Consider the following 24,838-nt stretch of genomic DNA (forward strand, 5'->3'; position numbering starts at 1 on the left):
CTAGACGAAATGTTCTATGGCAGGAGAAGAATGTGCTTCGACAATTGTGACCTTTCCATCATTTACTCATAAGTCGTACCTGCTCGTCCGAGATTAATTGCCACGGTGTGTGGTTCTGCTTGGCAGTGACCGGGCGAATCATTCTGCAACACGGGAGCACAACAAATGCACTATGCACAGCTGCTTGCTAGTATGACCACCGTAAGATACGGGCAACATTACAATATTTTTAATGTATACGAGAGTAAGGCGGATGGGTTTATCATTCTATACATGTCTTCTCGATCCGATCAAGGGTCGGTGGAGTAAGGGCAGGGTGAAATTCGTGACAATAGGAATGGGGGTACATGACTTCTTGGGCATACATGATAATGCTAATAGAACCTCTGTCTAATTAAAAACGGCGTGAGGGGGAACGAAAATCGGGAGGTGGGTAATGGTAATAATAGGGGTGAAGAAAGGTGGAGAACGCAAGGCCGATGAATGGTGCCAACATGCACTGTGAGATGGCATGGAAAGGAAGAGTCCGAAAAGCAGTCAACTGCACCGGACGGACATCCTGAACGCTGGGGCAACATGGGCAAGGGGAGGGGGGAGGTTTTGGTGCGGATGGTAGGGGAATAAACTTGGGCGAGGGTGAGAGAGTTGGTACAGGGTGCTCAGGGGGGAGTGGAGTTGGGGACGGTGACGGCGAAAAGATCGACCCTATTCGCAGTATGATAGACTGAAAATACGGTCATTGGATGAATGAGCAATCTGGGAGCTACCCGGATCCGTAGAATGCAGGTCCAACAGCCAATGAGGCCAGCGTCGCCACGGCGTTACTTCCTTCGGTGCGCCAACAGCTGGCGGCGTCCTGTAGGGGGGGGCACATTGTCGAGTGAAAGATCAATGACGGAAGGGCATTTGATACTTGTCACTTAAGCCATAGCGGCAGCAGTCGACATGTTGATCTGGCGCTTGACTTGCTCACGGGTCCAGCGGGCAGTGTCAATGGTACGAGGTCCATAATCACGGTTCTGGCGGGTTTCGCGGACAAGGGCAGTGACCCAGTCGTTGCGGAAGTAGTTGGAGAATTCGCCGTTGGGGAAGCCCTCAGCAAGATCACTGACAGCGAGTTTAGCTAGAATTCACAGGGCTGTTTTGGACAGTGTTAACTTACCCAAGAACACCCATGGCGGCCCTCATCAAGCCCTCACTGCGGTTGATGTCCTGAGAAACGGTGTGAAGCAGTTGGAAGATGTGGTCGACGAAAGGTGTGATGTGAGAGACTGGAAAATGATATTAGCAAAGCACATGCGGAGGGGTAGTACGCAATGCTTACTCTGAGGCTTGCCCTTGTAGGCCAAAAGGATACCACCCCAAGCATCCATGATACCCTCACGGAGGGAGATGATGTAGTCGATGGCGTCAAGAGAAACATCATCGCTGGCAGTCACGGCCGCGGCCTGGTGGAGAACAGTTGCGACAACCTGAAGATAGGTATCAAACTGAGTGCCGATAGCCTGAGCGATATCTCCAAACGTCTCAAGGATAGCAGGCTTGAGCTGATTGCCGCAGGTCTTGGAAAAAATTAGTTGAACGCTTATAGAACTACCGAGACTGACAACTTACCCGCAAAACGGTAAGCAAAGCGTTCATGAAACCATCACAGAAGGGCTGGATCTTCTCATTCAGGGCACGAGCGATATCGCTGACCAATCCAATCGCCATAGAGCACAGACCAGGCTCTTCCTGGTTGCTGAGAGCATTGTACAGAGGCTGGGCAAAAGACTCCATGTATTTGGCGAATTCCTCTTCCATGGCACTAGCGATAGCACCGACAGTGGCGAATACCACATCAGGAACGCTAGACTTGGGCGGGACAGTAGAAAGTACGCGAAGCATAAGCTCCATGATGCGGTCGGCCTGGGGCTTGATCTCGGTTTCAAGGCGTTGAACAACGGCCTTTCTGGTTAGCGAACGGAATAATATGCGTGAGAATCAAAGCGAACTTACGAGAATGACGCTGATGATACTAGTCTGCATCTCTTCCAGAGTGATACGGTCTTCAACACTGACCACCTGCTGCTGCATGCCGATGGTGTGATCCAAGCGCTGAAGCATAACATCGGAAAGGTTTCCAACCAGGGGAAGGCTGTCGATGGCAGCGTTGTTGACGAAGGAGTTGAGCACCTCGTAGCCAGCGGTGCGAAGCTGATTATCGGCATCGTGCCTGTCGGTTAGGTTAGCAGCGAATCAAGGGTGCCACAGGATGGAGACCATACCTCTCGGTAAGAGTAAGAAGAGACTTGACGCTCTCACCAAAGTGCTTGGAAAGAGGGTTGGTCTGGGTTCCATAATCGCCAGCAAAGCGGTCGGCGACGTTCATCAAGGCCCAGCAGCAGGAGCTGGCGATCTTGGGGGAGCTGGCAAGACCATTGAACAGGCAAGAGATCAAGGGCTCCAGATGCACCTCAGGGTCAAGAGTCTCAGAGCAATAGTCACAGACACGGCCGAGAGCATAAGCAACTGAGTCGCGGACCTGGATAGAGCTGTCTTGCATCATGCCGACCAGGACAGGCAGAGCCTGCTTGATCAAAGGCTCCAGAACCTTGGGATCAGGACCATCCATGATGGCACCGAATGCCGCAACCGCAGCATCTCTGTGACGCCAGTCCTCGTTACGGATGTTCGCCTCAATGAATGCCAATACGGGGGGGATGACATCGCCCTGAACGCACTGAGCGTAGAGCTGCAGGGCCTGGTAAGCAGCACGTGCTACGTTGTATTCATCATCACCGGCATCCTCATCCTGTCTGCACATAGCCTGCAACAGAACGGGAACGACTTCTTTGCAAGCGACACGGGCGAAGCCAAAGAATGGGCGGACCTCAGGGATACCCTCAGCTTGGGCCTGCAATAATCGTTAGTGATGCCCGAATTGACTTCACAGTTTGGAGATCATATTGTAGAACGTACCGCAGCATTGTCATCCTCGATAGCAATTTCCTCCTCGCAAACTGTACACCAGAACTCGATCGCGAGCTTGGCAACATCCTCCTCCTCGTTCTTCATACCCATGATACTCAAGCCAAACAGGGCCTTCTCCATGTAGAAGCGCATCTTATCGTAGTAGGCACCCATGATACGGTTAAGACAGCCGAATGCACCAGCCTGAACACGGAGATCGTCGGCCTGAGTCGCCTCACAGACCACCTGCATGATGTAGTTCCGCTCACCCTCGTTCTCCATGTTCGAGCGCACAAAGTCGACGGAATCACTGAGGGCCTTGATAGCAGCGAAGCGGATATCCATGTTCGGCTCCTCGCGGCGAGCACCCTGAACAACGGCGGTGAGGATAGCATTGGAGTGGGCAGCCAAGCTCTCGCGGAGCTCGGGGTCCTGAGATTCGCAGATGAAGCCGATCGTGACCAGGGAGGCCTGCTTGAGTTGGTCAGAGCCGGTCGCGATGTTCTGAACCAGGATCTGCATCAGATCGGGCCATTCGTTCCGGGGGAGCTCGATGGCGGCGATGGAAACGATGACCTGGGCGGCCGACTGGCCGGCCCGACCATCTTTCGAGCCGAGCGTCTTGAGGCCAAGTTCCTTGACTTGGGCCTTGATTTCTGGGGTAATTTGCTGTAGCCATTTAAGTTGGACCTCGCGGAGCTTAGCGAGGTCTTTGAATGTGAAAGCGTTCTTCAACGCGAGACCGGCGGCGGTTCTGATGTGGGACGGGGTGTTGTCGTTTGCTAATTCTTGACCCAAGGTAACAAGATATTGAGCCTATCGAACAGGGAGATCAGCGGTCAGTAAGCTGGAACGCGACCACAGCATGATGGCTGGCACTTTCAGGTAAGGGAACTTACGAAGTCAACCTCAGCCGCATGGGCGAGCTGCTGTTCGGCATTTGTACGTGCAGCCGCATCTATGGTACACAGCAAGAACGACCATCAGCAACCTTGCCACAACCCCGGACGGGGAACCGACTGCTCCTCGAGACGATTTGCAACAGATGGGGGCGGGGAGGGGATAGTAGAATATACCTGGCGAGAGGGTGCTCTCCAAAACCTGAGTGACGTTCATGTTGCCGTATGCGGAAAACAGCACCAGGAATCGCAAGCGAGAGCGAAAATCAAGATGGAGGGGAAACTGAAAAAAAAAGACAACGGTCGGGCTCGGTACAAATCGAGCAACGAACTAATAGAAATCCGGGCGAGTGGAAGGGATTCAAAAAGCCCACCAGAAAAGAGTGTTGGAAGTGGACGACGAAGAGAGGGTTGAATGAATTCTTCGGAAGGACAAGAAGAAAGGTTGTTTTTGTGGATTATGACGAGGCATACACCACTGGAGAGGTTCTTTCCGGAGGGGGTAACGGACGGGTACTGAGTAAGGTGACAGGACAGAACCGACACTTGGAACACGCTTCAAACACAGCGCAAAAGAATATAAGGAAAGAGAGCAGAGAAAAGATAACCCCCGGATATCGTTTTTTTTATTGAGAACAGGAGGAGAAAGAAGAAAGGGGAGTAGAGGGGGATTGGCGGGACAGTCGGATTGAAACTGTGTTGAAGCTGATCCGGACTACTTACTCTGGGTTGGTTGAGGTGAGGGGAGTTTTTTTGGTTTTGGTAAGGAAGAGAACAGGAAGAAGAGAGGAGAGGAGAGGAAGGGAGGGAGGGAGGGAGGAAAGGAAGGACCGGGGATAAGAGATGGATGGAAAGGGAAGCGGGAGCAATACACTGGCAGTCAGTACGACGGTACTACTACCAAATGCCCGTACCAATGGTGGTTCCAGAGCGAAAAAGACCTGGAATGAATGAGCGCTGCTGCCTTTCTGGCTCTTCTCATTGGCTAGAGGATTGAAAGTGCACTGGCTGAGTCAGAACACGTGACCATCCTTTGAGGGAGCAGACCTCCAGGAGGTCATTGGGCCAGAGCCATATGCAGGAGGGAAAAGCCTGTGATAACTTGTAAGAAGATGAGTTGATTGTATAACTGTGATACTAAGGTACATTTACAGGTAGCTACCTGTAACTTAATTCGCTGACGAGTAACCTGCCTCCCTAGCCGAATAGCTTCCTGTTATTCTTGACTACAGCAGGCAGCCCTGTGCTCCCATAGCTCGCTCATCTTGTCTTTGTCGTCACCACTACCACTACCACTACGTAAGATACCTGACTACTCGAGTACTGTAATATTCGCCCGGAAATACCAATACGATCTGCCCCTCCTTCTTCAGCGCCCTGGACTCATTCTCCCACCTAGTCAGTGTCCGCCCGGCGCGGGCGTAGTATGGAACATGTCCCTTCCTTTCCCTCACTGCGGTTCCCTTCACTCCCTCCCCCTCTCCCTGTCATTTTTCCCACCTCTTCCCTTTTCCCTTTGCTTGTTTTGGTTTTGCTGCTTTGAAGCACCTACCCACTCCCCACTCCCGTGACCCCGGCGACCAACGAAAAAAAAAAAAAAAAATCCATCGCACAAACCACTTCCACCCACTGGGCTGGCTGTTGTTATTGTTTTGTTTTGATTTTGGGAGATCCACCGCAACAGATCTTTCCATGCCGATTCTTTGATCTTCTTTTTTCCCCCGATTGCTCATTCCTTAGTGGGTGAAACCAAGACTGCTGTGGCTCTTTCTCTGCATCTGAAAGTTTTTTGAGTTTGGATGTCCGACAGGTAGCTAATTACAAGGTTTAATCTCTTCGTGTAGAAAAAAAAAAGTTGAAAACCAATATACCAATCTTGCTGTACTTCTCCTATGAGTGATTCGCTTGACGGGGTTGCAAGTACTCATAGTTGTATCTGAGACCCGTCTCGGATCGCCCTAGTAAGAACCAATGTGATACACTTGAGGAATTCGGAACGCTGGAAACACCCCAGAAACATACGCACGCCCTTCTGCTCCTGTTGTTGTTTAGGTGGGTTTCTCTAGTAGGAACTGAGACAACGTTGGAGACGGAATCATTTGCCCCTCCAGTTGTTTTTCTTCTCAACATGGCGATAATAGTGCGTAGGTACTATGCATGTTGAATTTTATATTGACTGTCGCATGTAAAGGCATTGTTCAATGAATTCTCCTCGTACACTTAAGCATACTATTCGATGATCTCCTCGTCCGATTCCTCATCCCCGTCCTCATCTTCGTCCTCATCATTGCCAATCTCTGCATCCAGGTCCAATACCTCGTATCGCATCCCGTCACCGTACATGACACAAATGGCCCGGCGACCACGACGGCCATTGACGTCGATCCTCACGGGTCGAGCTCTGCCCTTGGCCCCAATGAAGCTGTGTTTAATGATTCCCAAATCCTGGGAGCTGGGCGCAAGAACGTCCACGCTCATCGTAGCGTTCAGCGGTGCACCGATTGTCTCGTCATCAAGTACGTCGCGGTACTCAATGGAGAAGACGGGGCCCAAAACCTCTTCGTCAGGCCCCATTGCTGCGGCAGGCTGAAAGGGAAGGTTGAGTAGATACGATGTCCCTTCTAATGTGTATTGGGATTAGCATTGCGGCTATCGCTTCACACAAATGACAACGATGATTACTTACTCTCACTCGACCACAAGATCATCATGGTATCATCCTCCACGAACTGTAGCTGTCGAATCTCCCCGCCCTGGAGATCGACAACCGCAGTAGAGATACTCTTTGTCGAGCTCACTCCATTTTCGGAATCTAGAACTATGCGGTAGCAGCAGACTGGTCGGTTACAGTCTTGGATCAGCCAAAGTCGATTCACGTAGGCAGGAGGGTATCTTACGGAGGTGCTTGGCCTTGACCGACCTGGTAGCAACGTAAATCACACACCTGTCTTCGTCCTTGTCGATCGCCTAGCAAGCTGTCAACAAACCAAGCTTGGAGACAACAGTCAATGGTCTTACCTCGTGGCGCATAGTCACGTCAATAATATCTCGGTCACAGTCTGGGTGGAGGGTCAGAGGTGACCGATGCAGGATACCTCTGCGCTGCGTCAAAGCAATCTGTCCGAATACTTTATCAAACTGCAGCCCTAGAAGCTTCGTCAAGTCATTCATCTTAAGGGGTGCCACTGCATCAGCTTCGTTCGAGATATGGCTCTGCGACCCTAGCAATCCTTTGAAGGTATCATAGAATGACCGCCCTTGCCCAACCTGCGCCCATTTCTCCGAAGCATCCGGAGGAACTGGGGGTCTCGGAACCCCCATCATAGGTAGCTGCCGGATGAAGTTCCGTAGCGCACTCTTGGTTAGAGCGCCTCTGATGTACTTAAGAGTCTGCGGGTATTCCACCATGTCCGTCTTCTCCATCAGCTCTTCCAAGGTCTGAGACATTGGTTCCGCAGATTGCATGTCAATCTCATGGCGCAGCCACCGGGAGAAAGCATTGAACTGGGTCAGCTCCTCATTTGCATTGATGAGGATATGATGGCCAAGAAGATGGAGACAGTCGAGCGTCTCCACGATGGCGTTGAGATCCGTAGTTTCCAGCCCCAGCACCTCACTCAGCTTGTGGAACTTCGACAGCCCAACCAAGCGACTGAGCAGCACTTGGCATCTTTCCAAGGCTGGAAGGAGGCACTCATGGGTCAATCTCCGGACATTCTCGTAGCCAGACGACACTGCCTTCTCCCACCGTTTGTGCCCCTGTAAGCCACAGAGAAAAGATGGTTAACCACTCACGCCTTCCCAGCTAGACCAGAAACCACCCACTTACCCGTTCACCAACAATCTCCACAAGGAACTCCTTCAGGGGTTCAAAACAGTTCCCCGTCACCACCAAGTGATATGCCGCTGTGACGAAATCGCAATGGCATTTTTCCTGTAGATCCTGGTCAATGCTGCGCATGTAGCGCGCCGGCAACTCCTGTGCATTCTTCCATTCGAGCTCAATCTGTCTCTGGACCTGGCCAATGTACCGCAGCAGATTCTGTAACTGCGTCGTCTTGTGTGCCAGCAGCGAGAGATATCTCCCCGATCTGGTAATGAAGCGCAGATCGAGCGTAACTAAATGCAACGGTTCCGGAGCACCATCCGGAGCTACGGCCAAAAGCGCATGCGTCGAGCTTAGCGGATGGGAGGCATGTCGGATGATGCGACAAGGGCTGTGACGCGCAACAGAGCCTTGGATCTGGAAAGAACCGATTTCGAAGCAGTCGAATATACGCAGATGCACTGTGCCGTCATCGAACCCGACAAGCAGCACATCAACAGCATCACTGGTCTTCTTAGTCGAAGAATGGAAGATCGCATCGATAGATGCTCTGGAGCTGAATACATCATCACTACACTCCACACGTTAGCCCCATGGAACAACATGACCTCTTTCTTCGTAGCTTCATTGCATAGCAATATGCGAGAACACTTACTCACTCCCCGTCGCAGGCAAAGTACTCAATTTTGGCAAAGAACTCTCGACATCCAGCAGTGCCAGTTCTCGGGGTAGATCGGCTTTGAGCAGCGCTGCCGCCCGGGACGGATGGGTATCAGGCGACAGCAGATCTTCCACGGTGAGCTGATCGGCGGCGTCGTGCAAATGTCGCTGGGCGACTTTCGTGTCGGTGAAGTTTGCGCCCCAGCCTACACACGTGGCCTTGACTGTTTGTCGAGCCGCGTCACCCTCGGCCTGGGGATATGCGGGATAATGGTGGACTGTTTTGCCACTGTAGGCGCTGATGATACGGACGGTGTTATCCGCACACGCGACTGCGAGTAGATGACCTAAATAAAAGCGTCAACCATCCTTGCTCAGCCCAAAAAGACAGTAACTTTTGATTTCAGCGTCCTGGAGGTGAGACCCAAAGCCAGCGATCGTATCGATGAAAGGGAGGCTAATCAGGAATACGTACCTGTATTCTTCCACATCAACCCGCAAATCTCTCCTCCACCATCATCCTCATCAAGATACGGATCGCCCTTGTAAGAGCCTCCAAAAACCTTCTGTCCGTTGAGGCGGAAGACGCGTAGCTCGTCATCATCTGTGACTAGAGCAATGAGGTCCATCGTAGGGCAGTATGCCAGCGCGCCGGCCTTGCATTTTGCCGGCAGGGACTTCTCCCCGACAGGCGTGAGCTGCGGCTCATAGGGGGGCTGATAACCATCGTCTTCAGCCATGTTGTTAGAAGTCCTGGCCCTAGCCCATTATAGTGGCGATTATGTTAAGGGCACAATGGCTGGGGCTATCGTAATGCCGTCCCCTTCCTAGCAGCCGTCGTTGATCGAGATGGTGGATAACGGGCGCTCTTGGCGGGCGGAAGATACTCCTTTAGTTATCGCCTTGGTGCCTGGCGATCCGCCCACGAACTTACTGTTTGGATTCAGGAAATTTGCTGGCTTCCCCCAGAAATGCCGACAGCAGATTCCGCGGTGATATGAAACACAAAAGGTTGCTATCTTAAGCCAGCAGTGAACAGGATGTTGTCATCTCACAAGCAGAGCCGTATTCTCTACACAATTCATCCACACAACACATCCAAACATTAAGCATCGAACTATTCTCAGATTATATTACACTAGAATACTTAAGGCAAACGATATATATATGGCTTCAACTAAGACAGAGCTTATGTCTTATATCTCCGCACTGGCTCCTGACTCAATCATACCTTTGAGGTAACTGAGCTCAGTCATCATTTCCCGCATGGCGGCGGATTGTCCCAATAGGGACGCTCTGCTCAGTCGATTGTTGACCGGATCTGATACAGCACGCCTCTCCTCCTGCAAGAGGTCTATCTCATCCTTGAGATGCTCTGGAAAGCCCACTACAGTAGGATCGGGGCTGTGTAGGAGGCCAAGGCCTTGAATAGACTCAACTCCCCCGAAAAACGCTGCATGTCGCCTAGGGTTGCTCTCCACGCAATCCTCCTCATCGTTAATGCACAGGTCAGACAAACTGAGATCGGACGGCGATAGCGAGATGGAAAGACGGGGGAGCGGAAGATCAAGAAGAGGCGAATCGCCTGCGACGGAGGTAGCTGTAGACTTGGAGTTCACCGTGAGGTGAGGAGTGTCCGGGTCGCTCATCTCCCCTGCGACGGATGTCTTCAGGTATTCGGCATACCCTAGAACGTGGGTGTCGGGAAGAGGCGGTACGTCTTGGTTGAATGGGGCTGAACATGTCATGACCTCCGGGGAAAGAAGTTCCGTATCGGTACTCCATTCAGAGAAATGGCTTCGCTCACACACCGAGCTACCTGCCACAGAATCGGTATCGGTGAAATCGGAGAAGTGGCTAACCATAGCCTCCGCATCAAAAGCCTTTCCTCGAGCATCAATCTCGCGCAACGCCTCATCCATGACCGAGGATGGAGAGTTTGGTAGTGTCGGCAGCCGCTTGTCCCTGGGAGCCGAGGGCTTTGGCGTCATCGCCAGATCCTCAGCTGTCGTAAATCCGATGGACGTCGCAAGCAAAGCAGAAGATTCCCATAGTGATCTTTCGACTGCGTTCGTATGCTTCAAATCGCGTGCTTTTGCGCGTGGTGTCACTTGTTCAGCAATGAATGGCTGCTCCGTGAGGTGTTGAAATTCGTCTTGGATACTCGAGGGCACCGACTGGCGATCACCAGCAGCGGCGGGGGTCAAATGATGGCCTGTGTAGACTCTGTGGTTATAAGACCGATCGTAGCCGGTGGAAGGAGGGCGGTTGATAACAATGTTCGGATGAATACTGGGATCAAAACGGCCAACAGGTATATGAGGATTTGAATCCAACGGCCCCTGGTCTGGACTAGGTCTCGTAATCCCTGGTCCATGATGATCTCCAAGATCAGGAGACGAAGCGTTCCACTGTCGAAATGCAGCGAGGAGTCCTCTCGATCTTGGAGGGGATACAGACCGAGCGTTCTTGAACACTGGGCCCCTGGGTCCTTCGTTGACCTTGACCTTCGGGGTGGCACTGCTGGGCTGGGAAGCGCTCCTGTTGGTGATGATTCCCAACGGCGAAGTACTGAAGGACCAGGCTGGGGCTGGCTGCTCCAACAATGGAGGAGAAGTTCGGAGGCGCGGAAGCGTTGGTCTAGGCTTGGGCGGTCGTCGAGGGTTGAGGTACTTATCATCCGGGTTCATAGTTTGAGGAACCACGCTTTGCGCACTTGGGTTTCTTGAATGGGTGTGCGCAGGGACGGCATCCGGAAGAATGACAGGCACATTGAGAACATTGACCGGCTGGCCTGGAAGAAATGGACAGTGGGTGGTAATGGGCTCTGCCTCATTGTAGTACTCCACATCATCGTCCAGCATATACTGTGGGTCTGTTAGTACTCAAGTCCCTGAATCAAAGACACACGGGAGTACAAACATAATACCAGTAGGTACCTCCCATCTTGAGTCCGCCAGAGCGTGCTGGAATCATGTGGGCCGGCGAACCATCGCACACGATATTGGCGAATGTATGACACCCCTTCCACTGACCCGGACCAACACGTCTGTCTCGCTCCATGAGGTAGGGCCTGGAGAAATTGTCCCATGAGCCTAGCAGTTTGACTGACTTGACCTGCGGATTGGTACAGCTGCACGTCGCCATCAGCAGGTGAGCGGGGATTCGCACTTCAGAGAACACAACTTACAGAAGGAATGTCATTAAGGTTGTCGAAGTCATGATTGCGATGGGTGTATATATAAGGTTTGAGAAATGACACAAGGAAGGTATGAGCTTTGAATACTAGTCTGAACTTCGGGAGATTTTGTGTCGGCTGGACTGAACACGAGGTGCTAAGCAAATGCGTCGATGGAAAGGAATGCAATGAATGTTATCCCAAGACCAGCTTGGAATAAAGTGAGTGAAAGTAGAGACAAGGCAAATGAAGGGCGTTTGGCAGAAAGCCTAGTCAGGCTGTGTCCTGATGTGGAATGTCAGGAGGAATAAATCCCACCGGCGATGTCCTGCCACGCAGTTCCCTAGTGCGATATAAGAGTCGGAAGCTGAGAGCTGCGGCTTGACAGTGACTACTGTGCCATAACAACAGAGAGAAAGCTGAACACCAACAATGTGCGAGAGAAATGGTAGATCAGTGAATCATTAGCCGCGGGGCTGCGGGAGTTAAAATTTGGACGTTCCTGGCCGAGAGATTCGGAAGGATATACCAGGCCAATGATGCTGGAGGAATGGCAGGTCGGAAGCGCCGACAGGGCGGACTACCTGGACGAGGAAGAACAATGACAGGCGGAAAAGGGTATTTTCAGCGCCTGCTGCAGGAGCCGGACGTTTCGAGCAGTACTTCTCTCACACAAATCTCACACGTTGGTCCAGGCGGGTCGATGAGGGTTAGAAAGCCGGAATTGAAGCCCAAGAGAGGAGAAAGGTATAACAAACCACCATCAACTCGATCGCGCGTATGTGTACACTTCGAGCGTGACCTGAACGCCAACGGTTATTATAGGTGGTGTACTCCGTACAGGAACAGAGAGAAAATCAGGTTTCGGCAGGTTAGTAGCCCTGTAGCAAGACGGTGCGCTTGTCAGGGATCCACTGAGGGATGATATAAACACGTCACGATAGTGATCGTCCATACAAGAGAACTCTGCCGCGAGGGAGGAGAGTTCGTGATGGCAGCCGGCTGACAGAAAAAGGACGCGCGATGAGATCCGAACATGGTTCCTGGGCGATGAGTGGTCCACCCAGGAGAGTTTTGCTGGGATGAGGATGCTGATCCTTCCTGGCGAACCAGAGTGGGCTTCGAAGGGACTCGAGTTCTGAACGAGTGGACACAACTGGATCACGGGCGTTTAGCTAGGCTGGATGCATGTTAGCTGTGCCTGGTATCGTACCTTAGTTCGCAAGGGTGGAGACCGATGTAAGTCCGAGGAAGGGAAGTTGATGGATCAGAAAACAAAAAAAACAAAAAAAAACAAACAAAAGGAAAGGGACTGTAGCCAGCCACCGCACGAAGATGATAGATAGCAGTGGTGGTTGACTGGGAGTAAAATGATTGATGATTGGAGACAGCGGGTGGAAATTAATCTAACCAAATGGTGTGTGGTGTGTGGTGATCACTACTTGGGATTGGTGGTGGCTGGACACAAGCCACTTTGAGGCTGACCCTGTCTTTCTTTTCCATTCCCATAACTTATCTTCATCTGCTCGCCTCAAGTACCGATCCGTTCCGTTAAACAAATAAGCTTTATTTATGTCACTTTCAAATCATCCTCTTGTCTCCCCTTCCATCGAGAGATCAATCGCGGGATGAGAGATTTCTAGCGAAGCGACCACCCCCCTCAGGAGGCATATCTGGCGGACCCAGAAAAACCTACGAATACGCGCCGATCGACTTCTCCACACCACGTGAGTGGCCCGCAGGTGGGAAAGTTGACTAAAATTACCGGTAACTAACCTAGCAGGAATGGATTAGATATGTCGATTGTTGACTGCTGCGCGCTGCGCCCTCTCATTGTTTATGCATGACTCCTGCATATCTCCGATACTCGCGCCATCCCCGATCGGCTGTCCAGGAGCAGAGTGGCCTCAATGACCCAGAGCTACTCCGTACACCATACAGAGTCACAGACCGATCTTTGGATTCCGTGTCAACAGCTGACAATGGCCTAATCAATAATCCTCGTGTTTCCTTCCCTTTTGAGCGCTTTTAAGAGCCAAGTGAATTTGGGCCGTGTGGCACTAGACTAGGACATGGCCGGTGAAACCAACCTCACGCCCGGACCAGCGCGCTTGCGAACCATACACCAAGGCCAGGGGTCAACTCCAGTCAGCCAATCAAGAGATCAGTCGGACCATCCTAGTCGCTTAAGTGTGTTGTTGCTGCAGGTCTGCAGCCAGTCAGTCTGTTTATTTCGCGGGTGCTGGGCAACTAGACTTCGATCTCTAAGGGGAACCCCCGGAGCAACAGATAGATTGAAGTCTGGACTGGCCTGAAATGGTGGTGTTTGTCTTGCTCCTCAGCTGTAGCTGGTCGTTGCCAGTTTCGAACCTCTGCGGTCGCTTTGACTGCCAGCGAATCGAGTTTCGGCTTAAGCTTGCCCTCTCACACCAATCAGTAATTGTTCTTCAAACAGTGCCGTGGGAGCATTTCAGTTCCAGTTTGGTGGGAGTAGCCGAGCAATCCGTGCAATGACACTGCCAATGATACACATTCTCGAGGTATATTGCACGCTAGCCTACATGATATTTAGGTAGGAACTACGGATGGAGAATTACACAAGAGGAATTACAGGGAGGGAAAGTAAGCATAGACACTATTTTATTTAGTATGGTCGTAGCATTTGACCAGCCACAACATCCCGTCAAAATTCAAGGAACCCAAAGCCCCCCGACACGGACGGCGGCAACTGGGCGCTTGCTGCGACGCGTTTCATCTATGAAGCCCATGCTCATTAGAACATGATCAAGGACTGAAGCCAAGGCGAAAAGTCACCACTGATCATACACCTGCATCAGAGCAACAGAGGTGAAACACGCAAAGAGAGAAGAGGGGGAAAATAAGGCAACGAGATGTCGCAGGAGTGGGAGAGAAGGCAGTGGCAGTGGATATGAATAGCAACAACAATAAAAACAACGATCACCCTGAAGCAATCGTAATCAATGATGCCCGTCCCGCTTATCATATTTCCGGTTCACTGCACCCAGCACGCACTTCAGAATGCCATCTGCACTCAGGGTCTGCCCCTTGTCGCCTCGCCACGGCACGGTGTCGACCATATCGCGCAAGTTCTTCTGATGTGTCATCTTGCCCAGCTCATCGTCCAGGTCCTGCAGATACTGCCGCGCAATGGGGTCATCGCCGATCTGGAAAAACTGAATCCCGACCTGCCAGGGCATGGCCGAGATCTTGTCGAGTCGCTGGGCCATATTAACGATGACGCTTTCCGCGTCATCCGTGAACGCTCCATCGGTGATGGCAATGATGTTCAAGGGCTTGATCAGCTGCGTGGAGTCCTCGAATCCATCGCTTGCGGCGACCTTTTTCTCCAGGTCACGGATGTAGGGCCCCAGAATATCCATCAAGCGGCGGCCGAACGGCGTCGGACCCTGGGGATGCACGCTGCCAAAGATCTCCCGGACGTTGTCCGCCAGCGTGATGTTCGGGTACGACCCCGGCCCCCTTCGACCAGTATCTCTGCGATGGTTGAGGAACCACACGTCGATTCCGTCCCTGTCATACTGCGTGCAGATCGGAGCGATGGCGGCGATGGCATCTTCGGCCTCCTTCCAACGACGCCCGCGCATGGATGTGCTATCATCAACAAGAAATATGGTGTCGAACTCGCGTAGGAATGAATACGGCGAGTCGCCTGATGAGGTGCTCGAGGCTGCTGATGGCATGGGCATCCTCACCGTGGGTTCAGCGGAGTACGGTGGCGGCGACCATGGGTCCTGATGACATGCTGGAGTTGCCTTTCCTATGCTTCTCGATTGGGACGCTATGCTCCGATTGACTGAACCTGTTCGTGAGTGTCTCTTCTCATGCGAGTGGGTTTGTCCCATGTTGGTGCTATTGTTGTAAGTTTGTTCACTCGAGGTCTGGTGACGATGGGTTGAGTCTCGACGGGTAAGTTTATCTCGAAGGTGTCGTAAAAGTGGCATCTGAGAGGGGTAAAGATGCTTGTAGTCGGCCAGCTCGAAGATTTGTCCTCTAGTTGAGCAGGCGGGGATTTCGGGAGACAAAGAAGTAGCGTCCTTGAGGGCAGAGGTCGTTGTGTGTAGGGTGTATGCAAGGCGACTCCACAGAGTGAGGGCGCGGCATTAGAGTAAATGTAGTCATTATTTCCTACTTTTCCTTTTTATCGTTTACCAAATGTCCGCAAGACATGGAAGGCGCAGTCAAGGCAGACTGGCTCAACCCAGACACTCGGGTTTCATCCCAGTCAGTATTACCTCAGGTTGTATAGCACAAACGCAATTTACTTTTGCAGACCATATGAGTACGACTCTCTCATGATTCGACCCTAGGGAAACCCCAGGGAAACAGATCCACGTGTGGACTACTACCTAGTAGTAACGACCCCGCTGCAGTGTTGAATGGTCTGCAATTCCAACCAATTAATTCCAAGAACACAAGCCTAAGGCTTTCAGGCAGGAATGACTCCGCCCCCTTTCAACATCCCGTGACTTCCATCTCCTCACCGGAAATCCAACATCCTGCCGCAGTGGACGCAGCGGCACTGCCTCGAAATGTAAGGTTTAAGCATCTTCAATCAACATGGCTGCATAGCTCTTTCCTGTTGGCCATGAGCTCCACAAGGCGTGATAGTGAGATGCGAAGGCTACAGGGCTGCATTGGCATGTACTGTATGAGGGTTGATAGGGAGGCTGTAAGGCTGATGGATGCTGTTTGCTGCAAACCCATACACTATCGGAAGACCGGATGGTGGAAGGCAGTGCACAGCCTACTCCGTACTAGTCGCGGGATACCCCGGGGGCCCACAAAACCGCAGTCAAATAGTCTAATGGATTACCCGTGTTGCATATCGGCATTGCCTCATCCCAAACCTCGGTTTATGCAACGGATAACGAAGACCGAGATGGGTCCTTATATAAGATTATGATTGCATCACTATGTGGGTTTTCGCTAGCGAATCCATATTAGTAAGCCGTGCACATGTGGCTAGATTGGCGTACATTTATATAAATCGCTATACATTCATCGCTATTGACAAGTAGATTATTTATGTTCATAGATATACACTAGGTATCAAATCGTATCAAAGGGTCGAGACCCCTCCATCTCTAGAAGCGTCTCAGTGGAGTGCTGTCACCCTTTCATGAATACGTTCATCGTCCGTCTGCCCGAGGACATCGAACGTCTCGCCGATTTCCAAGATATCAATCAGGGCCAGAGCCTGATCGATGCCCAGGCGGTTACCAATAAGCGCTAGACAATCAACCACCCATTTGCGTAGGGAATGACCCTTCGGCTCAGTAGCGCCAGCAAGAAATAAGGGCCACAGAAGAATCATGCCACGGATGAAGCCATATTCCAATGTCACCGTCTTGAATGTAGTAGCCTCGCCGGTAACGAGGTCGGCGCTAAAGTGATACGGCACACTGGCGCATATATCGAGAGCCAACTGTCTAGCCTTGTCGCGAACTTGCGCGAGATGACTAGCTAGATCGGGAGTGAGAGTCGTATTGGTTTTCAGTCGATATGTGTATGTGAGGATGTATTCGCTGATCATAATCCGGGCACAGCGATATTGGTTCCACGCGTGACAGAGCCATAGGTCTTGGTACACGTGAAATCGGTTATTGTACGAATTGAAACCCCAATCGGATTGGGTAGGCCAGGGGCTTTCGATGGTGGTATACAGAAATCGAGGCGGCAGAGCCGCAAGCCATGCCATCAACTCGCCTTCAATGCTATAAACAGTGGACAAGATCTCCTGATGGTCGGTGATGACTTTATCACGTATATCTGCCCGGAGATTGGCCAGTCGGCCACTTATACTGATCAATCGGTCGCTATAAGCTTCGGTCTGGGGCCGCAGAAATTGGGCCACCCTTGCGCAGTCAAGGACTGACTGCGGCACTCGAGCCTCTCGTTGCAAGCAGCTGATAATCTTGACACACTCGTCAGTCAGGCCTGCGGAGGGAGGGGGCAATACTGGAATCGTTCAACATACAATCTGATATCTTAGTTGTAAGAACAACTTTAACCCTTCAGCTTTCTGAAGTTGTTCCACGCCTCTCAACTCCAAGAGTGCAGCAGCCCCAGAAATATGATTTGTCCAGTTGTCGAGATTCTGCGGGGCTCTACTAGAGACAACCTGTTCTGCAATCAGACGCTGTGAGTGCGAACGGGGAAGTACCCTAAAGTCAAACGCACCTCAAATATCGCTAGAAGTATAACAGCGGCCAGGGTAGAATTTTCCCTAGCCTCTTTCTCATCGGTGACAGCAGAAGTAAGCAGCTGTAACGCTTGTCCGTACTCTTTCTCCGAGGTAATCCTTAGGGGAGTGGATCGCCTGGCGCGAGCGAGCATGGCCATTCCTGCAGAAGTCATACTAGCTATCATAGCTTGCTGACTGGGTGAGGACCGTAAATCGAGGATAAATTCTGTGGCAGAGTCTGGCCTCATCCAGATGCTTCCAATCCAATTATTCTGGCTCAGAAAGAAGCAGATGGCTTCATTCTTGGTGGGTTGATACGAAGGCTGTAGCTCGAGAGGACGCTGAGTGACAAGCTCTCGTTGTAAGCCTGTATTCTCATTGAAGTCCCCAATGTTACTGGATTCCGATGCGGCACCGGGGCTATTACTAGTAGTTCCACTGCTACCCCCAGAGGGAGTCTCAGACCGGCCACTAGAGCCGGATTTATTGGCTGGTTTAGTCTTGCGCGCTGAGGTCCAGGTCCGTGCCTTCCGAACGACCTGTTGACTCTCATCGCGGAACATTAAGGACAATTCGTCTCGGTATCCGGGGCAGACCCGGTTGCCCTTGGCGCACTGGGAGCAGGTTGGCCGCGCCTGATCGCACCGGATCTTGCGAGAGCGGCACTCCCCGCAGCCTTTGCTTGGCTTGCCGCAGAAGACCATCTTGAAACAGGCGCAGCGTGCAGAAGCGGCTGGTCGATCGTGCTATGCTGGGGGCAACATGCGATAGAAAGATGGACCCAGTCGGATAAGGAAAGCCAAGCCCAGAATGGAGGCAACTCGAACGGGTAAGCAATGCGAAGAACGGCTTGAGCACCGCGACTTTCCAACGTTTGAGCTCAGAACGAGGCTGTGAAAGTAAAACTATGCTAGGGTTAGTCCATCCAAGAGCCGGTGCATGTCCTACCGGAGATCTTTCTCGTCCAACCACGCTGATATTGGTTGGGAGGAACACGGCCGTGGGAGATAAAGAGGTGTATGTAGTACGCCGGGTGGGCGGGTGCCTCAGGCGTGGGCAGCTTCCCGACTCCACGTGGGGTCCGGCTCACCTGATCGAGTATGCCTTGCGAGATGCCCTGGTGAATGCGCATCGCAGTGGCACATGCTGATTCCGTTCATTATACGTCGCTCTTATGATTTTGTAAGGTCAACATCGGCCGTGTGCTGCTTAATAAAACTTTGATTCTACCCTATGTAAAGAAAGTCCACTTAGGTATTTATTCTTCGAATGACAACTGCTTAGCTGATGATGTTAGCTGATGATGTAATGGCTAAGGCGCGGAATAATCAGCGTCAGCCCTATCGTTCTATGAACTGACCGGGTATGCTTCTATCTACCAAGGGAATGATAGCTGTAACCACACAAGCAAGCAATAAAACACAAGCAGGAATACCTCCTAGCTATGCACCAAGGCTAAGACCACAGCACATTGCCAATACCATGGGAAAGATAAGTTCCATTGTGTATTCGCGTTCGCGGGGAGCAATTCAAGCCATGACCGGCTACCGCTCTCATCTATGTTGACTTTCTCGCAACACCGTGCTGACATCTCCGGTCTATGTGAGTCTGAGAAGCTCGCGACAGATTTCTCCTCTCATACAATGAAAGGGTAATGGAAAACTCTAGGTGTATGATTGCGAGATCCCTGATTCGATTTCAGGGCATGGCTGTTGTTGCCTTGAAGGTGAGGAGGGTTAATGAAAGTATGAGGCGGCTGAGGTACAAACAGGTGGCTGCGTCTCATGCGATTGGGTATAAACTCGGGTGCTTCAGGGCGAAGAGTAGAGTAGTAGAATGTCGTACGCTTCTTGTTCTCGCCACCCGCTTTCCAACAATCCTGAATATGGCGTGGGGCACCCTCACTCGGGCCTGGGAGCTGTCGTGATTCTGGGCGTTGTGGTAGGCATAGGTATGGTGATCTCAACATTCCAGGTTGAGAAGTTACTTCAGTTGAACAGCACTGCTGGTAGTTCTGCACGGGCAATCGGTGTGTATTCGGGGCTGAAGCGAATTGTAGTGGCAGAATATGCCGTGGAGCAAGGTAGGACGTCGCATGGGCCTAAATCGTTGACTTGCGTTATCACCAACAAACTTCAAACAGGAGGGTTTTGGCCCTGCTTACTGTATGTTGTTGACATGACGAGCGGTCTTGCTCTAAGAGCTGTCTACTTACACGATCCATCTCCATCTGTGGATAGAATTCTGTTTGCATGAGTGTCGGTCGCGTGACATTTGGGTGTATTTGACTCGGGGTTGGCGAGATGACCTGCCCGCTTGGAAGATATCCAGACGATACAGTTGGTGGAAAGTAATCACCAGGCGCTGCAGACGGCTGATAGTGCTCAGGCAATATAGCTGGAGGAAGGGTCCTAGGCGATATAGTTGGCGGAAAGGATACAATAGCTGGTGTCAAGGCGCCCGGAAAGCGTGCAGGCAAAGCAGCCGGTGGAAGGCCATGGGCTGGTGGAGCCAATCTAGGCCCCTCCCAATGATTGGATTGGCGAGAAAACGAAACCACTGCAGGGTCAAGCTTTGAGGATTTACCATCAGTGAGCATTTTCAGATCATCTTCGTCTTTTTTTCAATGAGAATCAGAAGTAGATTGGTCAAGTGAAATGCCTTACCTGGCTGGGCGAAAGCTCCAGGTGCGTATAATTCATGATTCAAAGTGATAAGAGCAATGGGAGTAGACGAATGAAAGAAATATTTGCAACACGAGAAGACGGCTACAGAGAGCAGATAGAGCAAAAGGTTGCTAGAGGCTAGAGTCTCCAGAGCGACTACCTGAGCTTCAGAAGTGTTCTGGGGAAGGAACTTTCGTCGCCGTAGGCTGCCAGTGACAATGGCCTTGAGCTGTATTTGTCTACACTCTGGAGCTTCAGCAACGCCTCAGTAAAAGCTGAGTGACTAGTCCCTCAAAGGTGTTTGCTCCATTTCATCATCAGTTTACAATCTAGAAATGTAAGGCAGCAAGTGAAATACTCAGACAAGTTTCATTAAGAATATGTACATTTTTTGTTTTCATGTTTTTTGTGGTTTTTATAATTTTCAAACTTTTTTTGTTTTTTTTTTCCACCTCGAAAGACAAGAGGCAGTCAGCTAGAAGGCTAGCTGAGGAAGCCCCCGAGCTGCTCGTACAACAGCTCAAGGGCTTCCTCAGCAGCCTCCTTCTCTGACTGCCTCTTGTCTTTCGAGGCAATCGCCTCGCCCAGGGCTTTCTGGGCAGCCCCGACGCCCTCAAGGTGCTGTATCAGGGCTACAGCCGCCTAGGAATTATTTGGTCAGCTACGTGATCATTCAGTGATATCTTCATTTGTTAAGGCCTACCCGCAAGAAAGTGTCCCGCTGGGGGGGGGTCATAGCCCCCCCACCGTACTTCTTGATGAAGTGATCAAGTACTCCATCGTGAACTCCGACACGTTGCTTGACAAGCCTGTTCTCCGTTTGAACACCAGTGTGGACCAGAACAGGGATTCTCGAAGGAGAAGCTGCGGTCAGGACAGACTTGCTTGAAAGTTCCGACGCTTGTCTGGCAAGGTAAGGGCTTCCGCTAGAAGATGTGACAACGTGTCTGCGTGATCGGGACCCAGCGGCCGTGGGCGTGTGGACCGTGGTATTCGTAGGCAAAGTTCGTTCCACGTTCACCAAATTAGGGGCGCTAGGACCAGGGAGTGGCTTATAGCCAGCAGGAAGCTGCTCGGGAGGTATCTGTATCGGACTCGAGATTTGACCGGTGCGAGTCTTGCCTGAATGAGTTATGCTCCATCCAAGACCCGATGGCTTCATGGCTGTGCCAAGATTCTTGCTACTCACGGCCTTTCGAATTGGCTTCGCAGTTACTGGGGTCTTTTGAGTGCTGCCACCATTGTCGGGATTTATGAGCTCTTTGTCAGCACCAGCGCGAGGCTTGAACATGTTTCGAATACTGAAAGTCTTCCTCTCGCTGCGCGGGGCAGGATTTTGTACCCTTACGTCGATATAGGTCCTCGGGTTCTCAATATTCTCGAATGTCGCAGCTTGATCAGTTTCATTTGAAGGGTTCGATTTGAGAGGATCAGTGCCCTGGACTGGGAACTCGTACATCGCCTCCACTGATGATGATCTGACGGGGTGTGAGTGAAGACCGGTTCTTTGAACTCTGAAAGATTCAACTGTAGAACCGATGTGAGAGTCCGCAATGTGCTGAGTATCGTGATGACTTTCATTACTGGGCGGAGTCTGATCTTGTCCCTTCTCCAAACATGGAGATGCAATGGGAAGCAGATTGTCATTTATTTGCAATTCGAGAGGAGAAGCTTTGGTCACCGAAGCCTGTGACCGGATCTGCCCTGACAGCACGCTCTTCGGGGCTGCAGCCGCTGATTTACCTTCATAGGCCTCGGTTTCTTTGCCCAACCCTTGAGTTTCCAAGCATGACTCGAAACCTTCTTGCTCCTTCGAATTGACGGGGTGACGACAATTGCCCGGAGTATCACCAATGCCATCTTGTCCTCTTTCAAATGAGGATGACTTGTCAATAGATTGGATCTCTCCAAGAGTCAGAGCAGCCCTGGCCTGATGTGTATCCAACAGATTGTGATCCTGTACCTCTCAACACCTCATCTGCGGATGAAGAGATTCTCAGTCTTGGACCATGGATGCGCTGGGCAGTTCTTTCGGCCACAGGGGTACGATACTCGCCGGTATAGACGGTACGTCGTGGCTTCGGAGTCTCCTCATCGATATTCCAATCATCATCAGACGAGTAGGTAGATAGAGTATGCTCTCTCCCAGTAGCAGGAACGACATTGGACGTAGTAGCACCTAACAATCCCTCTGATGACTGGGTACTAAGAGTGGAAGGAGCCTTAACAAAAGGAGCTTTTCCGGTATATGGCTCTGTAAGTGTGGCTTCATAGGCACGAGCAGGAGACGGTGCACTGCGTTTTTGAACCGGCACAGGTTTTGCACTGCGCTGTGTGCTGGGAGTCTGCATCTCTCTTTCCAGTGGAAATGGCCCTGCCGGTGTTCTGAGGTGGTAAGTAGCCATCGGGATCCGAGAGCGCTTGTTACTGTCGATGGAACATGAGGTAGAGCGAGAGGCCGAGACCTGAGATCTCTGAGAGAGCAACAAGTTTTCTTCATCGTCTGTGGTGATCAGTCAGATTGCCATGTGAATGCGATATAGTCCACTTACCATGGTTGACGTTTCCGCATGGACGTTCTGATTTACTCTCCATGGATAAATCTTTCATGGATGGTGCAATTTTAGATGCATCTATCAAAAGGAAGGCCAGTTAGCATGAAAATGACATGGTGTAGTTAGGATAAAAGCGTGAAGGGTAATAGTATTGCGGCACAGTCATAGAGTCCTCTGAGTTATAAACACAACACTTGGGTCTAAGGCAGCGAATGAAGCTACTGAGATAAAGAGCTCACCTTTCATGCCTTTACTGAGGGTAGTGCCAGATGGCCCAGTGTAACTTCTTTCAGGAGTTCGGGGTTCCTGGAAGGAATCCTGGACAGAAAGCTTGTCGGCAGCCATCCTGTGAAGGTTTGTCTTACGGTGGTATAGAGGATTTTCCCTTGCAGAAAAGCCGGAGAGTGGGATGATTCTCTGGGGAGATACAATGGAAGCTTTTTCTGGTGAAAGCGGAGGTGTAGGGGTCTGTTTGTCTTTTGACAGCGAAGTAGCGGTGGTGAAAGTCTTGAGTTTAGGAGGACAAGGAGGAGTGAGATGGTGAGAAGATGAAGCAGAAGAAGGTGTTTGAGAGGTGGGATATCTTGCGTGTTTCTCACTTTCGTGTTGCTGCGTGGGGATTAGGGTCGTGTTCTCAGGCGCATAAACAAGCCAGTCCCAAAAAGCTAACAGGGAGGAGCGCACGCTGCCCCCTCTGCTTGAATCCACTGTCTGGCGGTTCCTCTGCACTGGGCCCCCGGGCGACAATGCAGTCACGTTTAGGTCACTGCTGACCGACTGCCTAGAATGTCCTTGTTCAAGTCCAGAAGCTTGATTTGACTGGATCTCGTCAGTGACAGTTTCTCAAAAAGCCCTACATATAGCTTCTACATACGTTTGAGACTGGGAGCAAAACCGAACGATGCGGCAATGGCAATTTTCCGTGCTTTGAGATCCTACCGGTGCATCTCGGATAATGTCCCTAAATCATCCTGTTAGTTGCTTGTTTCCCATCACATCCTCCAGTAACTGACCTTGATTTTCTTGATCGATTGACCTCTTCTTCGCAACTTGCTGACATAAGAGCCTAGGCTTTGACGCAGACTCTTCTTCGCAGGAGATCTGGGAGGAGTGTTGCAAACGTTCTTCTGAACCTTAGTCCGCGGGTCTGAGACTGCCCTCAGTATGTCTGGCCTTGAGTCAGACTGCGACGCATCCTTCCAATGCGAAAAACTGGGGGTTGTATGACCGTGTGCTTCCTGAGTGTCATACACTATCCAATTAGGAGATTCTGAAAGAATAACTGGACGTATAACGTCACGCTGCACAGTTAAATCTTCTGAAAACCCAGCGAAAAATGGAACCCGGCTGTCCTCGAAAACAGAAGCAGGCGGACTCGGACAAAACCGAGCTCTCGTTGTGTCTTGATCTTCTCCTGATACACTGGGAAGCACAAGTGTTGACACAGACTTGGTGTCTATCAGTTTATTTGTTGGATGCAATGTCATGAGCCTGTGATATACAGCCGGCGTTGGTGAGCATGTGTCATAGGGGTGGGAGCCCCGTAGGGACCTTGGGTTAAACATGGTGCACATATGTCAATCCCAGAGCCAAAGCACAGTGGAGACACCAGTTCTTCGTTCCGGTCTTGTCAAGGCGGGAAGCCTCCTCCTGGATTCTGATTTGGCTGTTACTCTATACCGGACTCAGGGTTAGCATCTACCTGATATTATGATGAATGACTTCAAGAACGAGATGCAGAGCATGACTGACAGAGATCACTTTTTGAAAACACCCGAGAGTTACGAACTCTCACGCTAGACGCGTGCAATCAACTTTTGAGAGATACAGTGCACTCACCAGAGAGAGGCTTCAAGTCAAAGGAGGGTTTTGTTCG

At 51.2% G+C, this 24,838-nt stretch overlaps 6 protein-coding genes across 6 annotated transcripts; all 6 read right to left on the minus strand.

The window, feature by feature from the left end:
- Positions 1-749: 749 nt before the first annotated feature.
- BO82DRAFT_134408 (karyopherin beta) lies at positions 750-4,238 on the minus strand. Its single transcript, XM_025630011.1, has 9 exons — positions 4,029-4,238; positions 3,852-3,910; positions 2,962-3,768; positions 2,268-2,896; positions 1,999-2,215; positions 1,615-1,947; positions 1,325-1,562; positions 1,163-1,271; positions 750-1,107 (listed from the first exon to the last, which is right to left on the minus strand). Exons 1-9 carry the CDS (start codon positions 4,066-4,068, stop codon positions 921-923), a joined length of 2,619 nt encoding a protein of 872 aa, XP_025489519.1. The 5' UTR covers positions 4,069-4,238; the 3' UTR covers positions 750-920.
- A 1,759-nt stretch (positions 4,239-5,997) lies between these two features.
- Positions 5,998-9,157, minus strand: BO82DRAFT_356489 (putative anaphase-promoting complex component Cut20/Apc4). Its single transcript, XM_025635739.1, has 7 exons — positions 8,813-9,157; positions 8,333-8,684; positions 7,681-8,248; positions 6,870-7,610; positions 6,749-6,818; positions 6,538-6,687; positions 5,998-6,472 (listed from the first exon to the last, which is right to left on the minus strand). The coding sequence occupies exons 1-7, from the start codon at positions 9,075-9,077 to the stop codon at positions 6,081-6,083; spliced, it is 2,538 nt and encodes an 845-aa protein (XP_025489520.1). The 5' UTR covers positions 9,078-9,157; the 3' UTR covers positions 5,998-6,080.
- Positions 9,158-9,533: 376 nt separating this feature from the next.
- On the minus strand, positions 9,534-11,559 carry BO82DRAFT_289196 (uncharacterized protein; the record flags this gene model as incomplete). The annotated part of the gene is made up of 3 exons (XM_025631639.1): positions 9,534-11,204; positions 11,260-11,470; positions 11,528-11,559. The coding sequence occupies 3 exons, from the start codon at positions 11,557-11,559 to the stop codon at positions 9,534-9,536; spliced, it is 1,914 nt and encodes a 637-aa protein (XP_025489521.1).
- Positions 11,560-14,136: 2,577 nt separating this feature from the next.
- On the minus strand, positions 14,137-15,648 carry BO82DRAFT_340548 (uncharacterized protein). The gene has a single exon (XM_025633516.1). The coding sequence runs from the start codon at positions 15,496-15,498 to the stop codon at positions 14,494-14,496; it is 1,005 nt and encodes a 334-aa protein (XP_025489522.1). The 5' UTR covers positions 15,499-15,648; the 3' UTR covers positions 14,137-14,493.
- Positions 15,649-16,543: 895 nt separating this feature from the next.
- On the minus strand, positions 16,544-18,934 carry BO82DRAFT_385193 (Zn(II)2Cys6 transcription factor). Its single transcript, XM_025638160.1, has 3 exons — positions 17,738-18,934; positions 17,535-17,678; positions 16,544-17,471 (listed from the first exon to the last, which is right to left on the minus strand). Exons 1-3 carry the CDS (start codon positions 18,443-18,445, stop codon positions 16,653-16,655), a joined length of 1,671 nt encoding a protein of 556 aa, XP_025489523.1. The 5' UTR covers positions 18,446-18,934; the 3' UTR covers positions 16,544-16,652.
- Positions 18,935-20,890: 1,956 nt separating this feature from the next.
- On the minus strand, positions 20,891-23,307 carry BO82DRAFT_404365 (uncharacterized protein; the record flags this gene model as incomplete). Its single annotated transcript, XM_025639433.1, has 5 exons — positions 20,891-21,049; positions 21,111-22,312; positions 22,371-22,910; positions 22,960-23,040; positions 23,202-23,307. 5 exons carry the CDS (start codon positions 23,305-23,307, stop codon positions 20,891-20,893), a joined length of 2,088 nt encoding a protein of 695 aa, XP_025489524.1.
- Positions 23,308-24,838: the final 1,531 nt, after the last annotated feature.

The sequence above is a fragment of the Aspergillus uvarum genome (assembly GCF_003184745.1).
Source record: "Aspergillus uvarum CBS 121591 unplaced genomic scaffold BO82scaffold_47, whole genome shotgun sequence".
In the NCBI taxonomy this organism is placed as follows: Eukaryota; Fungi; Ascomycota; class Eurotiomycetes; order Eurotiales; family Aspergillaceae; genus Aspergillus; species Aspergillus uvarum.